This window comes from Phocoena sinus, chromosome 19 (assembly GCF_008692025.1).
Source record: "Phocoena sinus isolate mPhoSin1 chromosome 19, mPhoSin1.pri, whole genome shotgun sequence".
Taxonomy (NCBI): domain Eukaryota; kingdom Metazoa; phylum Chordata; class Mammalia; order Artiodactyla; family Phocoenidae; genus Phocoena; species Phocoena sinus.
The window spans coordinates 15,019,818-15,037,138 of NC_045781.1; the positions used below are offsets into that span (position 1 = coordinate 15,019,818).

General features: G+C 40.3%; 1 protein-coding gene and 1 pseudogene across 7 annotated transcripts in view; one reads left to right on the forward strand and one right to left on the reverse strand.

Moving 5' to 3' along the window:
* LOC116744573 (zinc finger protein 461-like) overlaps positions 1-17,321 on the reverse strand; it is a 38,808-nt gene that overhangs the window by 13,872 nt on the left and 7,615 nt on the right. For 2 of the 7 annotated variants that reach the window (XM_032614511.1, XM_032614509.1), the window contains exons 2-4: positions 9,814-9,906; positions 983-1,109; positions 102-197 (exon numbers count right to left, since the gene is read on the reverse strand). In XM_032614511.1, the coding sequence (XP_032470402.1) occupies positions 102-197; positions 983-1,109; positions 9,814-9,822 (232 nt within the window). In that variant the 5' untranslated portion in view covers positions 9,823-9,906. Of the gene's footprint in view, positions 1-101; positions 198-982; positions 1,110-9,813; positions 9,907-11,511; positions 11,648-17,321 lie in introns of those variants that run through there. The other 5 variants (XM_032614510.1, XM_032614515.1, XM_032614512.1 and 2 more) reach the window with 5 other exon arrangements.
* LOC116744714 lies at positions 12,226-16,466 on the forward strand (annotated as a pseudogene).

The following is a 17,321-nucleotide window of genomic DNA, read 5'->3' on the forward strand; positions in this document are numbered from 1 at the left end:
ACAACCTTACATTAACCTTATAACCTTAATATAACCAACATTCTTACCAGTTGGCCTACTCCTCACAACAACTTTCTGCTTCCTGATTATAGCTTACTCACCTGGGAACTGGTCTCCTATCACTTCCCTCATAACCATCCAGGGCTCCTTGCCTTGCTCCAATGAGGAGATCACAGCTGGCTTAGAAATAGAAAGTCCTGGTTATAAGAAAAGAAATGGAGATGAGGTGGAAATGAAAGTATTCAAATACTGTGTTTCAGAATTTATTTTTAAAAACCTATAGGACAAGACGGTACTCGATAAGGTCTAGAGAAGAAAGAAAAGTGAAATTCTCATATACAGGTAAACTCAGGATCATAAGAAACAAAACAAACAAATAGATGGTAAAATGCTATTTAAGTTATATAACCTTTCACTCCTTATTTTCCTTTGAGAACAAAAGGAATTTCCTGAAATACTTATTCTCAGATACTTTTCCATGTTAAATGTAAAGTTCTTAGAATGCAACTTCCAAATGCAAATTGTTTACATTTGTTGCAGTAAATAGAACAGTGTTCATTTGAGCTGTAAATGTAAATGACATTTCTTGACTCAGTCCCTTACTACACTAATTGGGAAGGCTAAAGAGCTTTGCACCCAGGACCCATGTGCTTAGTTTTATCTACACTAGTGCATCTGCACATTCAGCACAGTGCGAGTGAAACAAAAGACAAAGCCTGGTTTCTTTGACTATGTTATGCTTTAATGGTACAGAATTTCAATTCTGCTCCTTAATTTTCAAGGAAGAAAGTCAATTATAAGAAAGGACCAGAGTAAGATGTGAGGATAGAGAAAATGAAGGTGCAACTCCACTTGGCTGTGCTCATTTCTACACAAAGAGAAAATCCATCTAGTTATTGGAAAGGTAGCCCTAAAATTCATAGTGGAGAAAGCAGAAATTCCAAGAAACAGATTCTGAATTATTAGAGGCAGATAACCTTACCCAGTGAAACCAAGTTGCTATAGTTCTCCAACATCACATCTTTGTACAAATTCCGCTGTGCAGGGTTCAGGCATTCCCATTCCTCCTGAGAGACATCTATAGCCACATCTTTGAACATCACCAACCCCTAAAATGACAAATCACAGTACTGTTTTTGAAATTATAAGAAACATTTTTCAAAAGGAAGAAGCACTGCTAAAAGAAGGCACTGCAGGAAAGGGATGGTACAGTGAGTATATAGGCTAAGGCTGGAAGCTTGTATGGGTCAAAAATAAATTTAGTGAGACTAAAGCAGAGTGCCCACATACTCTTAAACAATTCAATTTCTGCACACACATCCTCTAGCATAGGGTGGAAAACTTCTGTTAATCACTCATCTAGAAATTTAGAAAATAAATAGAGGTTCCCAACTAAGTTAAATAGTTGTAAATTTTTCCAAAATTTCTTATGAAAATCTCCATCTTCAGAAAAAGGACCTGATGATTTTTCTTCCTCATTATGACTAAGCATTTTTACTTTTAATGCAAATTCTTTAGTAAACACCCAGTGCAGACTATATTTTCCAAAGATGGACAGAGCACATCTCCCTTTCATAACCTTGATATGCCCCACTCACTAGCAGGCCAGTAGCAGCTTTCAGCCCTGCAGCAAACCATGTCAGGAACTGATCCCACCCACCAGCATGATGACACCAGATATGGGACCCTCAGCCCCACAACCACCCACTCCAGAACCTGGCTCCACCCACCAGTAGGTCCCACTGCCAGCAGTCTCGTGATCCAGCTCTGCCAACCAGTGCCCATCAGCCTCTGCATAAGACAGGGCCTGGCAGACAACTGGACCAGGAGCCAGCCACACCAACCAGACTGCCCACAGTAGTCAGCCCACCACAACAGAAGGACCCACGCAGCCCAAATATGGGGCACCCCTAGACTATATAGCTCTAGTGCCCAGAGGGGAGAGCGCTGCTGGGACACAGAGGATGTCTCCTACAAAAGGCCACTTCTCCAAGGTTGGGAAAGGTAACCAATCTATCAGAAACACAGAAATAAAAACAGCCAACTGGGCAAAATGAGGTGACAGAGAAACATCTTCCAAATGAAGGAATAAGATAAAACCCCAGAAGAAGAACTAAGTGAAGTGGAGATAGGCAATCTACCCTATAGAGAGTTCAAGGTAACGATTGTAAAGATGTTCAAAGAATTCAGGAGAAGATTGGATAAACAGTGATAAGCAATAAGTTACATACAAGGGAACTCCCATAAGGCTATTAGCTGACTTTTCAGCAGAAACTCTGCAGTCCAGAAGGGAGTGGCATGATATATTTAAAGTGATGAAAGGAAAAATCCTAACCAAGAGTACTCTACCTGGCAAGGCTTTCATTCAGTTTGATGGAGAGATCAAACTCTTTACAAACAAACAAAAGCTAAAAGACTTCGGCACCACCAAACCAGCTTTACAAAAAATGTTTCTCCAAGTGAAAAAGAAAAGGCCACAGCTAGAAACATGAAAATTACAGAAGGAAAAATCTCATCTGTAAAGGCAAATATACAGTAAAGTAGTAAATTAGCCATGAAGCTAGTAGGAAAGTTAAAAGACAAAAGTAGGAAAATAATCTATATCTGCATTAAGTAGTTAAGGGATATATATGCAAAACAAAAAGATGTAAAATATGATAAAAACAGGAAAAGTTGGGGAGGGTGCAAAACATGCAGAGTTGTTAAAATGCGTTTGAACTTGAGTGATGAGTAACCTAAAATAATGAGAGAAAGAGAGAGAGAGAGAGAGAGATGGAGGAAGAAAGAAAGACTGCTATGTACAGTGTGGGCAATATAGTAGATAACTCTGTAATATTCTTCTATGGTGACATACCATAACTAGACTTATCATGGTGATCATTTTGAAATGTATAAAAATATGAAGTCACTATGTTGTGTAACAGAAGCTAACAGTGTTGTTAGGTCAGTTATACTTCAAAAACAAACAAACAAATTCATAGAGAAAGAGATCAGATTTGCAGTTAACAGAGGCAGGGGGTGGGGAGGGGGATTGGATAAAGGTGGTTAAAAGATACAAACTTCCAGTTATAATATAAATAAGTACTAGGGATGTAATGTACAACATGATAAATATAATTAACACTGCTGAACGTTATTTATGAAAGTTGTTAAGAGAGTGAATCCTAAGAGTTCCCACAAGAAAAAGAATTTTTTTCTATTTCTTTATTTTTGTATCTACATGAGATGAAGGATTTTACTAACTATTGTGATAATCATTTCATGATGTATGTATGTCAAATCATTATGTTGTACACCTTAAACTTAAACAGTGCTGTATGTAAATTATATCTCAATAAAACTGGAAGAAAAAATGCTGAAAGAAAGCTGTCAGGCTATAATTCTATTTCCAATTAACATCCCTCAAAATGAAGGTGAAATAAAGCTTGGAGTTTTATTTTTGCTGCTGTTGGTTTTTTGTTGTTGTTGTTGTTTTTGCGGTATGCGGGCCTCTCACTGTTGTGGCCTCTCCCGTTACGGAGCACAGGCTCCGGACGCGCAGGCTCAGCAGCCATGGCTCATGGGCCTAGCTGCTCCGCGGCATGTGGGATCTTCCCGGACCGGGGCACCAACCCGTGTCCCTTGCATCTGCAGGCGGACTCTCAACCACTGCACCACCAGGGAAGCCCGTTTTGTTTTTTTGAGAGTAACAAACCTTGCTACAAAAAATGTTAAAGGAAGTTTTTCAAGGTGGAAAAAATTTATACTAAGTAAAAACTTCTATCCACAGAGAAATGAAGAGTGCCAGAAATGATAAATTCGGAGGTAAATAAGAAAGATATTGTTTTCATCTCATAATTTCTTTAAAAGATAATTGACCATTTAAAGAAAAAAAAAAACTGGGAGTTCCCTGGTTGCCTAGTGGTTAGGATTCTGGGCTTTCACTGCCATGGCCCAGGTTCAATCCCTGGTCAGGGAACTGAGATCCTATAAGCTGAGTGGCACACCACACCCCCACAAAAAAAAGCAAGAAAGAAAAAAAGAAAAAAAAGCACGTGTAGTTTAAAAGTATTTAGAAATAAAATATATGATAGCAGTAGTAAAAAAGATGGGAAGGGGAAATGGAAATATCCAGTTTTAAGATTTTTGAGTTATGTATGAAGTTGTATAAAATTATTGGAAGATCTAGTCAGATTTTTTTGTTTTTAAAATCACATTGGAAATCTTAGAACAACCCCCAAAACAATAAACAAAACAAAACAAAAATGGTACAGCTAATAATCCTATAATGGAGATAAATGGAATACTAAAAAATACAGGATTAGGCCAAGAGAAGGCAGGAAAATAGGAAAAAAAAAGTAAGAAAGGATAGATGATAAGATGATAGATTAAAACATAATCATTACATTTAATTTACATGGTCTATCTAGAAGTCAGCAAAATTTTTCTGAATAGGGTCAGGTAGTAAATATTTTAGGCTCTGTGGATCACATATAGTCCCTATAACATATTCTTTTTTCTTATTTATAACCCTTCTGAAATGCAAAACCATTCTTAGGTTGAGGGCCAGAGGAAAACAGGTTGTGGGCTGGATTTAGCCAGCATGCCATAGCTTGCTAAACCCCGTGTAGATACTTGAAGGCAGCGACTGTCAGACTGGGTAAAAAAGTAGAACCAAAGTATATGCTGTTATAAGAGATACACTTAAAATAGGTTAAAATAAAAGGATGGGGCTTCCCTGGTGGCACAGTGGTTGAGAGTCCGCCTGCCGATGCAGGGGACACGGGTTCGTGCCCCGGTCCGGGAGGATCCCACATGCTGTGGAACGGCTGGGCCCATGAGCCATGGGCGCTGGGGCTGTGCGTCCAGAGCCTGTGCTCTGCAACGGAAGAGGCCACAGCAGTGAGAGACCCGTGTACCGCAAAAAATTAAAATTAAAATTAAAAAAAATAAAAGGATGGAAAAAAGATATGCCATGAAGAAAACGGTGAAAGATATGTCATGAAGAAAACGGTAAAAGAAAGTTGAATCAGTTATGTTAATAAAGAGAACAGAATTCAAGACAAAGAATATTACCAACAGGAACATTTCATGATCAAGGGGTCAATTTGTCAAGAGGATATAGCAATCCTAAATATGTATGCACCTAATAACACAGCTTCAAAATACCATAAAGCAAAAATTGACAGAACTGTAACAGACCCACCATTGTATCTGGAACTTTCAACTGTCCTCTCTCAGTAGTTGATAGACCAAGTGACAAAAAAAAATTAGTAAAGATATAGAAGAGTTGATCACCACTACAAACATTTGACCTAACTGATAAACACTCTACCCAACAGTATAATACCCTTTTTTTTAATTGCACATTGAACATTCACCCAATTGTCCACATTTTGGGCCATAAGACAAATCTCAATAAATGTAAAAGGATAGAAATTACAGAGTATGTTCCTCGACCATCACAGAATTAAATTAAAAATGAACTATCAGAAAGATCTGGAAAAGTTCCCAAATATTTGGAAGTTAAAGAGCACTCTTCTAAATAACCCACGGGTGAAAGAAGAAAGGGAATTTTAAGCTAGAAAAATAAGAGAAAATTAAATCTAAAATATACGGAACAAAGAAAAGAATAAATAAGATCAGTAATCAGTGAAACAGCAAGGGCAAACTAGAGAGAAAAACCAGTAAAACTAAAAGCTGGTTCTTTGAAAAGACCAATAAAATTGACAGTCTGCTAGTATACTGATCAAGAAAAGAACACATAAATTATCAATATCAGGAATTTAAAAGTGTGCATTACTGTAGATCTGACAGGCATTAAAAGGATAATAAGGGAATATTATGAACAACTTTCTGCCAATAAATTTGACATCTAAGTTGAAATAAACTAATTCCCTGAAAGGCACAAATTACTAAACTAATTCAAGAAAAAAAAAAAAACCAAAGCCCTTTATCTATTAAAGAAATTAAAGTCTCCCCATGAAGAAAACTCTAAACTCAGATGGTGTATTAGTTTTCTACTGATGCTGCACATATCACCACAAATGCAGTAGCTTAAAACAACAAATTTATGATCTGTTGGTTAGAAGTCCAACAAGGGTTTTACTAGACTAAATCAAGGTGTTGGCAGGGCTGTGCACCTTTCTGGTAGCTCTAGGAAAGAGTCCATTTCTTCACCTTTTCTAGCTTCTAGAGGTTACTTATGTTCCTTGGCTCATGGCCCACTTCCTCCATCTTCAAAGCCAGTAATGTTGCATTTTTTTAACCGAAGTATGCATATTCCATACTCACATCCTCTTTGGGTTATCTTCAGATAACCCAAGATAATCTCCCCATCTCAAAAGCATTAATTTGGGGGACTTCCCTGGTGACACAGTGGTTAAGAATCCACCTGCCGGATTCAATGAGGGACACAGGTTCAATCCCTGGTCCAGGAAGATCCCACATGCCGCAGAACAGCTAAGCCCGTGTGCCACAACTACTGAACCTGTGCTCTAGAGCCCGCAAGCCACAACTACTGAGCCCACATGCCACAACTACTGAAGCCTGCGTACCTAGAGCCCGTGCTCTGCAACAAGAGAAGCCACCGCAGTGAGCAGCCCGTGCACCGCAATGAAGAGCAGCCACCGCTCGCTTGCTGCAACTAGAGAAAGCCTGCATGCAGCAACGAAGACCCAACACAGCCAAAAATAAATAGATAAATAAATAAATTTATTTTTTGAAGCATTAATTTAATCATATTTGCAGTCTCTTTTGCCACGTAAGGTAACCTATTCAAAGGTTCTAGGATTAGCACGTAGACAGTTTTTTTTTGAGGGGGGCTCATTATTCTGCCTACCACAGATGCTTTTTGCTGGTGAACTCTATCAGACAATTAAGGAATAAATAATACTAATTCTATAAAAAAAAAAACTCTTCCAGAAAATAGAGGAGGAGGATGCAAGTCCTGACTTATTTTATAAATAAAGGAGGAATAAAGACATTTTCACATAAAGAAAGCTGAGAGGATTTGTCACTAGAAGATACAAACTACAGGAAATGCTAAGGAAATGTCTTCAGGCCAAAAAGAAATGATATCAAACAGAAATTCAGATCTCAAGAAGAGAGAGCAATTGAAAATGGTGTATATGTGAATAAATAAAATGTATTTGCAAAGAATCAAATACAGTATCTTTTTCAAGAGTCTATTGAATTTCCTTTGTTTCTGTGGATTTTCCTCTTTTCATTTTGTATATTTGTGCTTTCTCCCTTTTCATTCATGATTCAAAGGTTAGTGATTTAACTTATTGATTTATCTTATTAGTTATAATTTTTTCCTGTTTTGTAACACATGTAATTTTTATCTTTGTAAATCCCTTCCAGATTTCTTTCTACTTATTTTTAACTTACAATTTTTCATTATTTTTTGTTAGAAGCATTTAAATCTATGACTTTTCCCTTAGAGTCCTGCTTTAACTAAATTCCATGGGTTCCAATATGTAGTGCTATCACTGACATGAGAAATTTTTCACTTTTTAGATTATATTTCTTCTTTGATTCAGCAGTTACTAAGACAGATTTTATAAACTGCTGGTAAGAATAACAATTTTTCTGATTCTGTAATTAAATTCTAGTTGTATTTCACTGTGTTCAGAGAATATTGTCTACCATTTGTACTTTTTGGGCTTTACTACAGCCTAATATTTTGTCATTTTCTTCTGAATGGTCCATGGATACTTAAAAATGCATATTCACTACTATTAGCATTTCATGTATATCAATAAGATAGATTTGATGGAGTATGTGATTTAGTACTTCAATATCCTTAACTAAATTTTGTCCACTTGTCTTGACTTTGACTAAGACGGTTAACTAATATCCCCTACCGCTGGCAAGTATCTATTTCTTCTTCTACCTGCTTTTCTATTTGTTTTAGGAAAGTTGCTGCTGTAATATTTTATATGTAGGTAATTCATAACAATTTTAGCTTCACTTTGAAATTTACACTTCAGAATTATGTAGTGTCCTTCTTTGCCATGTTTTTTTAAAAAAATATATTTATTTTCAACTGTGTCAGGTCTTAGTTGCAGCACGTGGGATCTTTCCTTGCAGAGTATGGGCTCTTTAGTTGTGGTGTGCAGGCTCCAGAGAGCATGGGCTCTGTAGTTGCAGCACACGGGCTCTCTAGTTGTGGCATGGGCTTAGTTGCCCTACAGCATGTGGGATCTTAGTTCCCCAACCAGGGATGGAACGCGCATCCCCTGCATTGGAAGGCGGATTCTTAACCACTGGACCACCAGGGAAGTCCCTCTTTGCCATGTTTAATGGTGTGATATGGCCTAAAGTTTAGTATGTTTTCCTTTAGATTTCATTTGCCTGGTATAATTTGTCCATCCTTTTATTAAACTTTCTGAATCACTGAATCACTTAAGCATCTGATGCAGAGAGTTGAATTTTTCTTTGTGACTCAATCTGAAAGACTTTTTCTCTTAATAGGTATGTTAAAACTCATATCCAGGGACTTCCCTGGTGGTGCAGTGGTTAAGAATCCGCCTGCCAATGAAGGGGACATGGGTTTGAGCCCTGGTCTGGGAAGACCCCACATGCCATGGAGAAACTAAGCCCATGAGCCACAACTACTGAGCCTGCACTCTAGAGCCCGTGAGCCACAACTGCTGAGCTCACGTGCCACAACTACTGAAGCCCACGTGCCTAGAGCCCATGTTCCACAACAAGAGAAGCCACCGCAGTGAGAAGCCCGTGCACTGCAATGAAGAGTAGCGCCACTTGCTGCAACTAGAGAAAGCCTGAGTGCAGCAACAAAGACCCAACGCACCCCAAAATTAAAATTAAAACAAAACAAACAAAGAGAACTCATATACAGTTATTGATTGATAAGACATATATTTGCTCTTTCGTCTTAGTTTTACCATACAATTATTTTGTTCACTACATATACACAGTCATCCCTTGGTATCCACAGGGGATTAGTTCCAGGACCCCCGCAGATACCAAAAGCTGCAGATGCTCAAGTCCCATGTAAAATGGCATAGTATTTGCGTATAACCTACACATATCCTCCCACATGCTTTAACTCATCTCTAGATTACTTATAATACCTAATATAATGTAAACGCTATGTAAATAGCTGCTTGCATGGAGCAAATTCAAGTTTTGCTTTATGGAACTTTCTGGAATTTTTTTTCCTGAAGATTTTCAATCTACAGTTGGTTGAATCCATAGATGTGGGACCCACAGATATGGAGAGTTGACCATATATATATATATATATATATATATATATATATATATAATGTATATACATACATACATATGCACATATATATGTGTGTCGTAAGTCTTGTACTATATAAGTTGATTATTTACTTTCTGTCTCTTTCATTACAAGTCAGGTTCCACAAGGAATGATTTGTATGTGTCTGATTTTTACCCCCCACTGATTTATTCCTAGTTACCTAAAAGAATGCCTATCACATAGTAAGTATTCAATAAATATTTGTTAAATCAGTTCATCAAACCAAAGTTCTGACAAGAGGAACATCAATATTTCCCTCAAAAGGATACTATTTCTGTTCTTTCCTTATTCTGGCAGAAGACTCAGCATATGGGAAATAAGTAATGATTTACTGAATGAGTATATAAACTGGTTAGAGAGATGAGCAAAAAAGGAAGATCCTATATTTTTGGCACAATCACTTACTCACTCACTGGCAAGTTACTGTGTGATATTCAGTTAGGTAACAATATCAGGATGAAGAATGAAAATATTCACATGACCTATAGGAAAAAAAGAGGACTACTTCAATGAGGAACAAGAAAACAACAACTTACATGGGCCATGGCTTTTTTTTAGAATTCAATGTATTTATTAGTTGTCTTCTTAGTTCCACTTTAGAAGAAATTCACAGTCCAAAGAAAGTGTTGCTGAATGAGAGGGGTTTAAAAATAAACAAAAACAAACATGAGATGATCTTGCCTCTGAGCTCCCAATGTGCTAACTCAGAATGACATTTCCCCCACTTCACATCTCCTACTCCCAGACCCCATACACACATACATAAAAGATCAGAGAAAAGATGAACAAAACCCAACCTTACTCAAAGCAAGGAGGGAATCCAGCTATGGATTCAAGAAAGACTGGGCCCAGGCTCTTTAGCAGGAGGGATCTAGAGAGGAAAACCAGTGTCCCAACACTATGATAAAATCGACCCAACTGGCCTGCTCAGACCTACCCTGACCAGATTCTCACTGAGTTAAGAGGAAAAAGAAAAGGAAATGGACCTTATGAAAAGGTCAGGGAAAGAGAAAATGACTCAAAAGATGTAACAGATCTTTGGTTATATCTAACATTCTTGTGTAACAGGAACTTCAAAAATAGACACTAAAGCAACACTGAAAAGAAGAAATAGAACAAAGATGTCCGGAGCAAAATAAATACTTGAGTCTTTAGTCTGAAGTACCGGTGAGAATTTAAAAAACCACATCCTGGAAAATCTTCTGAAATTTATCCCTAAATACAGGCAAAAAAGACCTAAATATCTTTTAATAAGGAATTACAAAACAATGTATATTGTGTTCTAATCTTTGGGAAAAAATACTCATGAACATAAGCATATATGTATGTACATAGAGGGTGAAAGCATTTGCAATAAAATGTTCAGAGTGGGTGAAGAATTATAGATAACTTTTACTTTAAATGAAGTAATATAACAAAGGAATTTTGAAGGTTAATGTGAAAATTTCAGGTAAGATGCAGCACCTAATCATCTTAGACACTGTTTTTGGATGTGCAACAGTGCCATTCTTTCCTCCAATTCGAGGTGTTTCTAAGGGAAATGGCAGAAGTAGTGAGGTAGAGAAAAATTATGAGATACTAGGCTTTTCTGGAAGCTCAAATTTTGTGTGACTTTGAGTGTGATGTGGAGTAGATGTTGTCTGTGACCATGAAGACTATGTTTCTCTAATTCTTGGTGATGTGTGTGAGCTCTTCAGATAACTGTTGAGGACACCGACTAAGTGGGCATACGGTAGGTTGTTTGTTCTTGTTTCCTTTCTTTTTTTTTTTTTTTTTACTATATAAGTCACTTTGAGGTTGTGTGATGATGATAAACACGGGGGGGATGGTGGGATTATGTGGCTTTGGCTTTATGACGTGTGTATGAATCTATAGGTGACTACTGGAATGTCTTCCTAACTGCCTGATTACGGTGAGCCTGGGTTTAAATGTTTGTGTAAATGTGCTTTTCTTTTGTATGTAAATGGGGCTTACACAAATAGTCACCCGCAATCATGATCATAAACACATACAAACTCCATTTACACATATGGCCAATGCACAAAATTACAACGGTCACAAAAGCACGAATCCAGTTGCTGTCACAACAAACAGCCAAATACCCTTAGTCATGAGACTAATTTTCGTCACGCACGCACAGACTAATCTACTCTCCCTAGGTCTGCTCCCGCACTAAGAGGCCTAACACTCCAGACACTCCTCTTGCCCACTCCTGGGGCTACAGGATTCCTCACCTTCAGCATCCTCAGGAGGAGCTCTGGTCCAAGTTCTGATTGGACTTCCCGGCGAAGCCGCACGCCGAGCCCTGCCTACTCTACCCTTGAGGGGAAGCCCTCAACTGCCTCTGCGGCCGACCATTCAACCGACGTTCTGACCGGAAGTAGCTTTGGAAAGCCGTGTCCTCTGGGAAACTTAGTCCTAGAGGAAGGAGCCCGGGAGGCTAAAGAGGTAGGTCTTCCGCCCGACTTCCGGCCGCACCTGCGCTGTTTCACTCGGGCTTGGAGTGACGACACAACCACCCAGTTTGCGTGGCTCACACCTGGGTTTGGGGTCTGAATTCGGAACCTCAGATTTCTCTGAGGACGGATTTCAAACCTGACACGGTGGCTGTCCGGACCCTCCCAATGTGCACGTTCGCTGGCTTAAGAGAACTGTTGTCTGGTGTGGAGAGATCCATCCTCTGGATGGTTCTCTCCGCGGTTGCGATGCGAGATGTATTCTGTGAGTCCGTTACGTACGCGGGGGTGCGTCTCATCGAGAGGCAGATGATTATGTGACACCGACTGTGAGGGTGTCATGCGTGAGGAAATCTGTATGTGAAAGTGGATGTGCTACATATTCGTGTAGGTTCAAGCAGTGAGCTCGGCCACATGCAGTGATTGTGAGGTGGCGAAATGTGATGTGACTTACCTGTCAGTGGTGCTTTGAGACCGTGTGATTGATTACGCATGCTTGCGAGTAGCGCGGCTGGCTATGCTGGCAGTGACCTCACAACGTTCTGTGGAAGGCTGTCTGTGCTGGGTCCACCTATGACTACCGGGAGGGTTTAGGTGTGGCGAGTGTCCGCAGGTTAATTTCACCAGCGAAGGGAGGAAGCTGGTCTGTTCGAACTAGGAGGGACCCAGTGGATGAATCACAGATCCCTGGGGCAGGCGAGCTGGTCCTGAGCCGTTCGTGGGTGGTGGGGGGGGCGGTGTGAGGTGACATTGTGTGTCTAAGTGTGTGTGACAGGCTAGAATTAATCCAGAGGGATGGAAACTAGTACGATTATCTGCGATAAGGGACACATCTATGGTAAAGCTTTTTAATCTTGCTGAGGCCAGAAGCTACATCTCTTAAGTGTGAGGAAATATAGTATCTGTGAGAACATGTGGTTTGTGACTGTACCTTAGATGGTTTGCACTTGAGCCTATCACTGGGAGGGGTGTTGGGTGAAATATATAAAGTATGTGAAAGTGGTTTGTGACTGTACCCAAGTCTCTGCATATGGCAGTAAAAGGGCTGGTGATTATAACGTTGTGACTTTGATGTTTTGAGTATGATTGAGTGGGAGGTCATGCAAGAGATTTGGTAAAGGTGTTTTTGTGTGTGTTAGAATGCAACTTATGCAAGTTAAGATCTGGATGGAAGACAGTGTGTGGTTGTGATCTGAATTTAGAAACTGTGAGAGACTGCGGTATTATGTGTGTGAGATTGAGCAGAGGTGATACCTACTCTGAACCTCACATATCTCTAAAAAGATAATAATGGCTAAGCTTCCTGAAGCATCAGAGTTACTTGAAAATTTAAATTTCCAACGGAAATTCTTTTAAATCTAAGAAGAATTAAAACATGACTTTAAAAATATGAAATAATTTATTGTGATGAAAAATGCAAAATGACCATGAAAGGTTTTTTAGTTGGTTTGTTTTTTAATTTCTGTTATGTGGTTACTGGGAGTATGGTTGATATTCTTTGGTGGAAGTGTAATAGATGGGAAGTCTACTAAATTCTTAACTTGATCTGTATAAGTGGAAGAGTTTTAAGTCAAGAGAACAAAAGCTTAACTTGAATAATAAAAACAGAGAGTCATGGCCGCTCAATTCCCAGACTTGACCCAGTGTGCAAACTTAGAACCCCTTTAATGAGAGACGCTCTCCATTGCCAAAAATGTATACTGTTAATTTTTCCCCTAAGCTTTCCCAAAAGAACCTACAGCCTTTACCAGGATAACTGTATGTTGAGGAAAAGGAAATAATCAGACCTTTCAGGGATTACTGGACGATGGCTCTGAATTGACACTAATTTCAGGAGACCCAAAACATCATTGTTGTCCACCAGTCAGAGTAGGCGCTTATGGAAATCAGGTGATCAATGAAGTTTTAGCTCAAGTCCATCTCACAGTGGACCCTGAACCCATCCTGTGGTTTTTCCCCCAAGTTCTGGAATGGATAATTGAGATAGACATACTCAGGAACTGTAAGAATCCCCTCCCTGGCTCTCTGCCCTGTTGAGTGAGGGCTATTATGGTGGGAAAGGACAAATGGAAGCTACCAGAATTGCCTCTACCTAGAAAAATAGTAAACCAAAAGAAACACTGCATTGCAGAGATTAGTGCCACTATTAAGGGCTTGAAAGATGCAAGGGTGGTGATTCCCACCACATCCACATTAAACTTGCTTATTTGGCCTATGCAGGAGACAGATGGATACTGGAGAATGACAATGGATTATCATAAGCTAAACCAGGTAGTGAATCCAATTGTAGCCGCTGTACCAAATGTGGTTTCATCCCTTGAGGGAATTAGCACATTCCCTGGTACCTGGTATGCAACCATTGATCTGGCAATTTTTTTTTCCTCTCCATCCCTGTTAATAATGACAACCAGAAGCAGTTTGCTTTCAGCTGGCAAGGCCAGCATTACATCTTCAGTGTTCTACCTCAGGGTTATATCAACTCTCCAACCCTATGTCGTAATTTAGTTCATAGGGATCTCGATTACCTTTCCCTTCCACAAGATGTCACGCTGGTCCATTTCATTGACGGCAATATGCTGATTGGACCTAGTAGCAAGAAGTGGCAACTATTCCAGACTTACTGGTAAGACATTTATTTGTGTGTCAGAGGGTAGAAAATAAATCCAACAAAAACTCAGGGGCCTTCTACCTCAGTGAAATTCCTAGGGACCCAGTGGTGTGGGGCATGTCAGATACCCCTTCTAAGGTGAAGGATAAGTTGTTCTTATCCTTATCTGGCCCCTCCCATAACCAAAAGAGGCGCAAAGCCTAGGAAGCCTCTGGATTTTGGAGGCAACATATTCCTCATTTGGATGTGTTACTTCCATCCCTTTACTGAGTGACCTGAAAAGTTGCTAGTTTTGAGTAGGGCCCAGAACAAGAGAAGGCTCTGTGACTCTGCAACAGGTCCAGACTACTGTGCAAGCTGCTTTGCCATTTGGGCCATATACCCCAGCAGACCCAATGGTGCTTGAGGTATCAGTAGCAGATAGGGATGCTGTCTGGGGCCTTCGGCAGGACCCTATAGGTGAATCACAGCATAGGGCCTTAGGGTTTTGAATCAAAGCCCTGCCATCCTCTGCAATTAACTACTCTCCTTTGGCGAAACACCTTTTGGCCTGTTACTGGGCCTTAGTAGCGACTGAACACTTAACCATGGGCCACCAAGTTAACACGCGGTCTGAGCTGCCGATCATGAACTGGTTGTAATCTGACCCACCAAGGCATTCAGTTGGGTGTGCACGGCAGCAGTCCATCGTGAAATGAAAGTGGTAGGTTGATCAGGCCAAGCACACCCTGACAGCACATGTACTCCCCTGCTGGGCAGAATTTCAAGCAGTGCACCTGGTTACTTATTTTTCTTGGAAGGAGAAATGGCCAGGTGTACAATTATATATGGATTCATGGGCTGTGGCCAATGATTTGGCTGGATGGTCAGGGACTTGGAAGGAACATGATTGGAAAACTGGTGACAAGGAAGTCTGGGAAAGAGGTATGGACCTCTCTGAATGGGTAAAAATGAAGATATTTGTGTCCCATGTGAAGGCTCACCAGAGACTAACCTCAGCAGAGGAGGATTTCAATGAAGTGGTTAGAATGACCCATTTTGTGGATACCAGTTTCTTTCCTCAGTCATCCTTGTCATCACCCAATGGGCTCATGAACAAAGTGGCCATGGTAGCAGTGATGGAGGTTAGGCATGGGTACAGCAACCTGGTCTTCCATTCATTAAGGCTGACCTGGCTATAGCCACTGCCGAATGCCCAATCAGCAGAAGAGACCAACACTGAGTCCCCAATATGGCACCATTCCCTGGTGGCAGGCTGATTACACTAGACTTTCCATCATGGAAGGGGCAGCATTTTGTTCTTACTGGAAGAGACACTCTGGATACAGACTCGCCTTTATTGCACATAATGCTTCTGCCAAAACTACCATCTGTGGACTTGCAGAATGCCTTATCCACCGTCATGGCATTCCACACAGCATTGCTTCCGGTCAAGAAACTCATGTCACAACAAATAAGTGCAGCAATGGTACCATTCCCATGGAATTCACTGGTCTTACCATGTTCCCCACCATCTTGAAGCAGCTGGCTTGAAAGAACAATGGAATGATGTTTTTTTTTTTTTTTTTTTTTTTTTTTTACGGTACCCGGGCCTCTCACTGTTGTGGCCTCTCCCTTTGTGGAGCACAGGCTCCGGACGCGCAGGCTCAGCGGCCATGGCTCACGGGCCCAGCCGCTCCACGCCATGTGGGATCTTCCCGGACCGGGGCACGAACCTGTGTTCCCTGCATCGGCAGGCAGACTCTCAACCACTACGCCACCAGGGAAGCCCTGGAATGATGTTTTGAAGACTCAGTTACAATGCCAGCTAGGTGGCAGTATCTTGCAGCGCTGAGGCAAGGTTCTCCTGAAGGCTGTATTTGCTCTGGATCAGTGTCCAATATTTGGTGCTGTTTCTCCCATGGCCAGTATTCACAAGGCCAGGAATCAAGTATTGGGAGTGATACCACTCACTATTATCCCTAGTAACCCAATAGTAAAATTTTTGCTTTCTGTCCCCACAACTTCTGTTCTACTGCCCAGAGGTCTTAGTTCCAAATGGAGGGATGCTTCCACCAGGAGACACAATGATTCCATTGAACTGGAAGTTAAAGACTGCTACCCAGCCATTTTGGGGGCTCCTTAACCCTCTGAATCAACAGGCAAATAAGGGAGTTACTGTGTTGACTGGGGTGGTTGATCTTGACTACCAAGAGGAAGTTGGATTGCTACTCCACAAGGGAGGTAAGGAAAAGTATGTCTCAAGTACAGGGGAGCCTTTCCAGTATCTCTTAGTATTAACAGGCCCTGTGATTAAAGTGAATGGAAAACTACAACACTACTCAGGCAGGACGACTGACGGGCCACATTCTTCAAGAATGAATATTTGGGTCACTCCACCAAGTAAAGAACCATGACAGGCCGAGGTGCTTGCTGAGGGCAAAGGGAATATGGAATGGGCAGGGGAAGAAGGTAGTTATAAAAATGCCAACTACAACTGTGTGCTCACTTTCAGAAATGAGGACTGTAGTTGTCATCAGCATTTCTTCCTTATTTTGTTGTATTTGTATATGTGTGTATAGTAGATATCTTTGTTTTCTTCCCTTTTTTATCCCTTTATCATTGTAACATAAGATGTACTGACCTTTTATCATTGTATTTAAGTATTATTAACTTTACATCATAATATTTAAGTTATGAGATATCAAAGAGAAGAGTAAATATCAACCAAGGACTTTGCATCCTCTTCTGGGCAGAGGATTAATGTGTTTTTCAGTTATCTGCAAGATATTTCTATGATATTAGGTGGAAGTATGACCTTGTTATTGTCTTTATTCGGAGATTAAGTATGGCTTAAGGAGATGCATATACGTGCCAGGTTGTCACGGGGTAGATTTATGATGGCTAATTTTATGTATCAGTTTAGCTGCGCACAATGCCCAGATATTCGGTCAAACATCATTCTGGATATTTCTGTGAAGATGTTTTTTAGATGAGATTA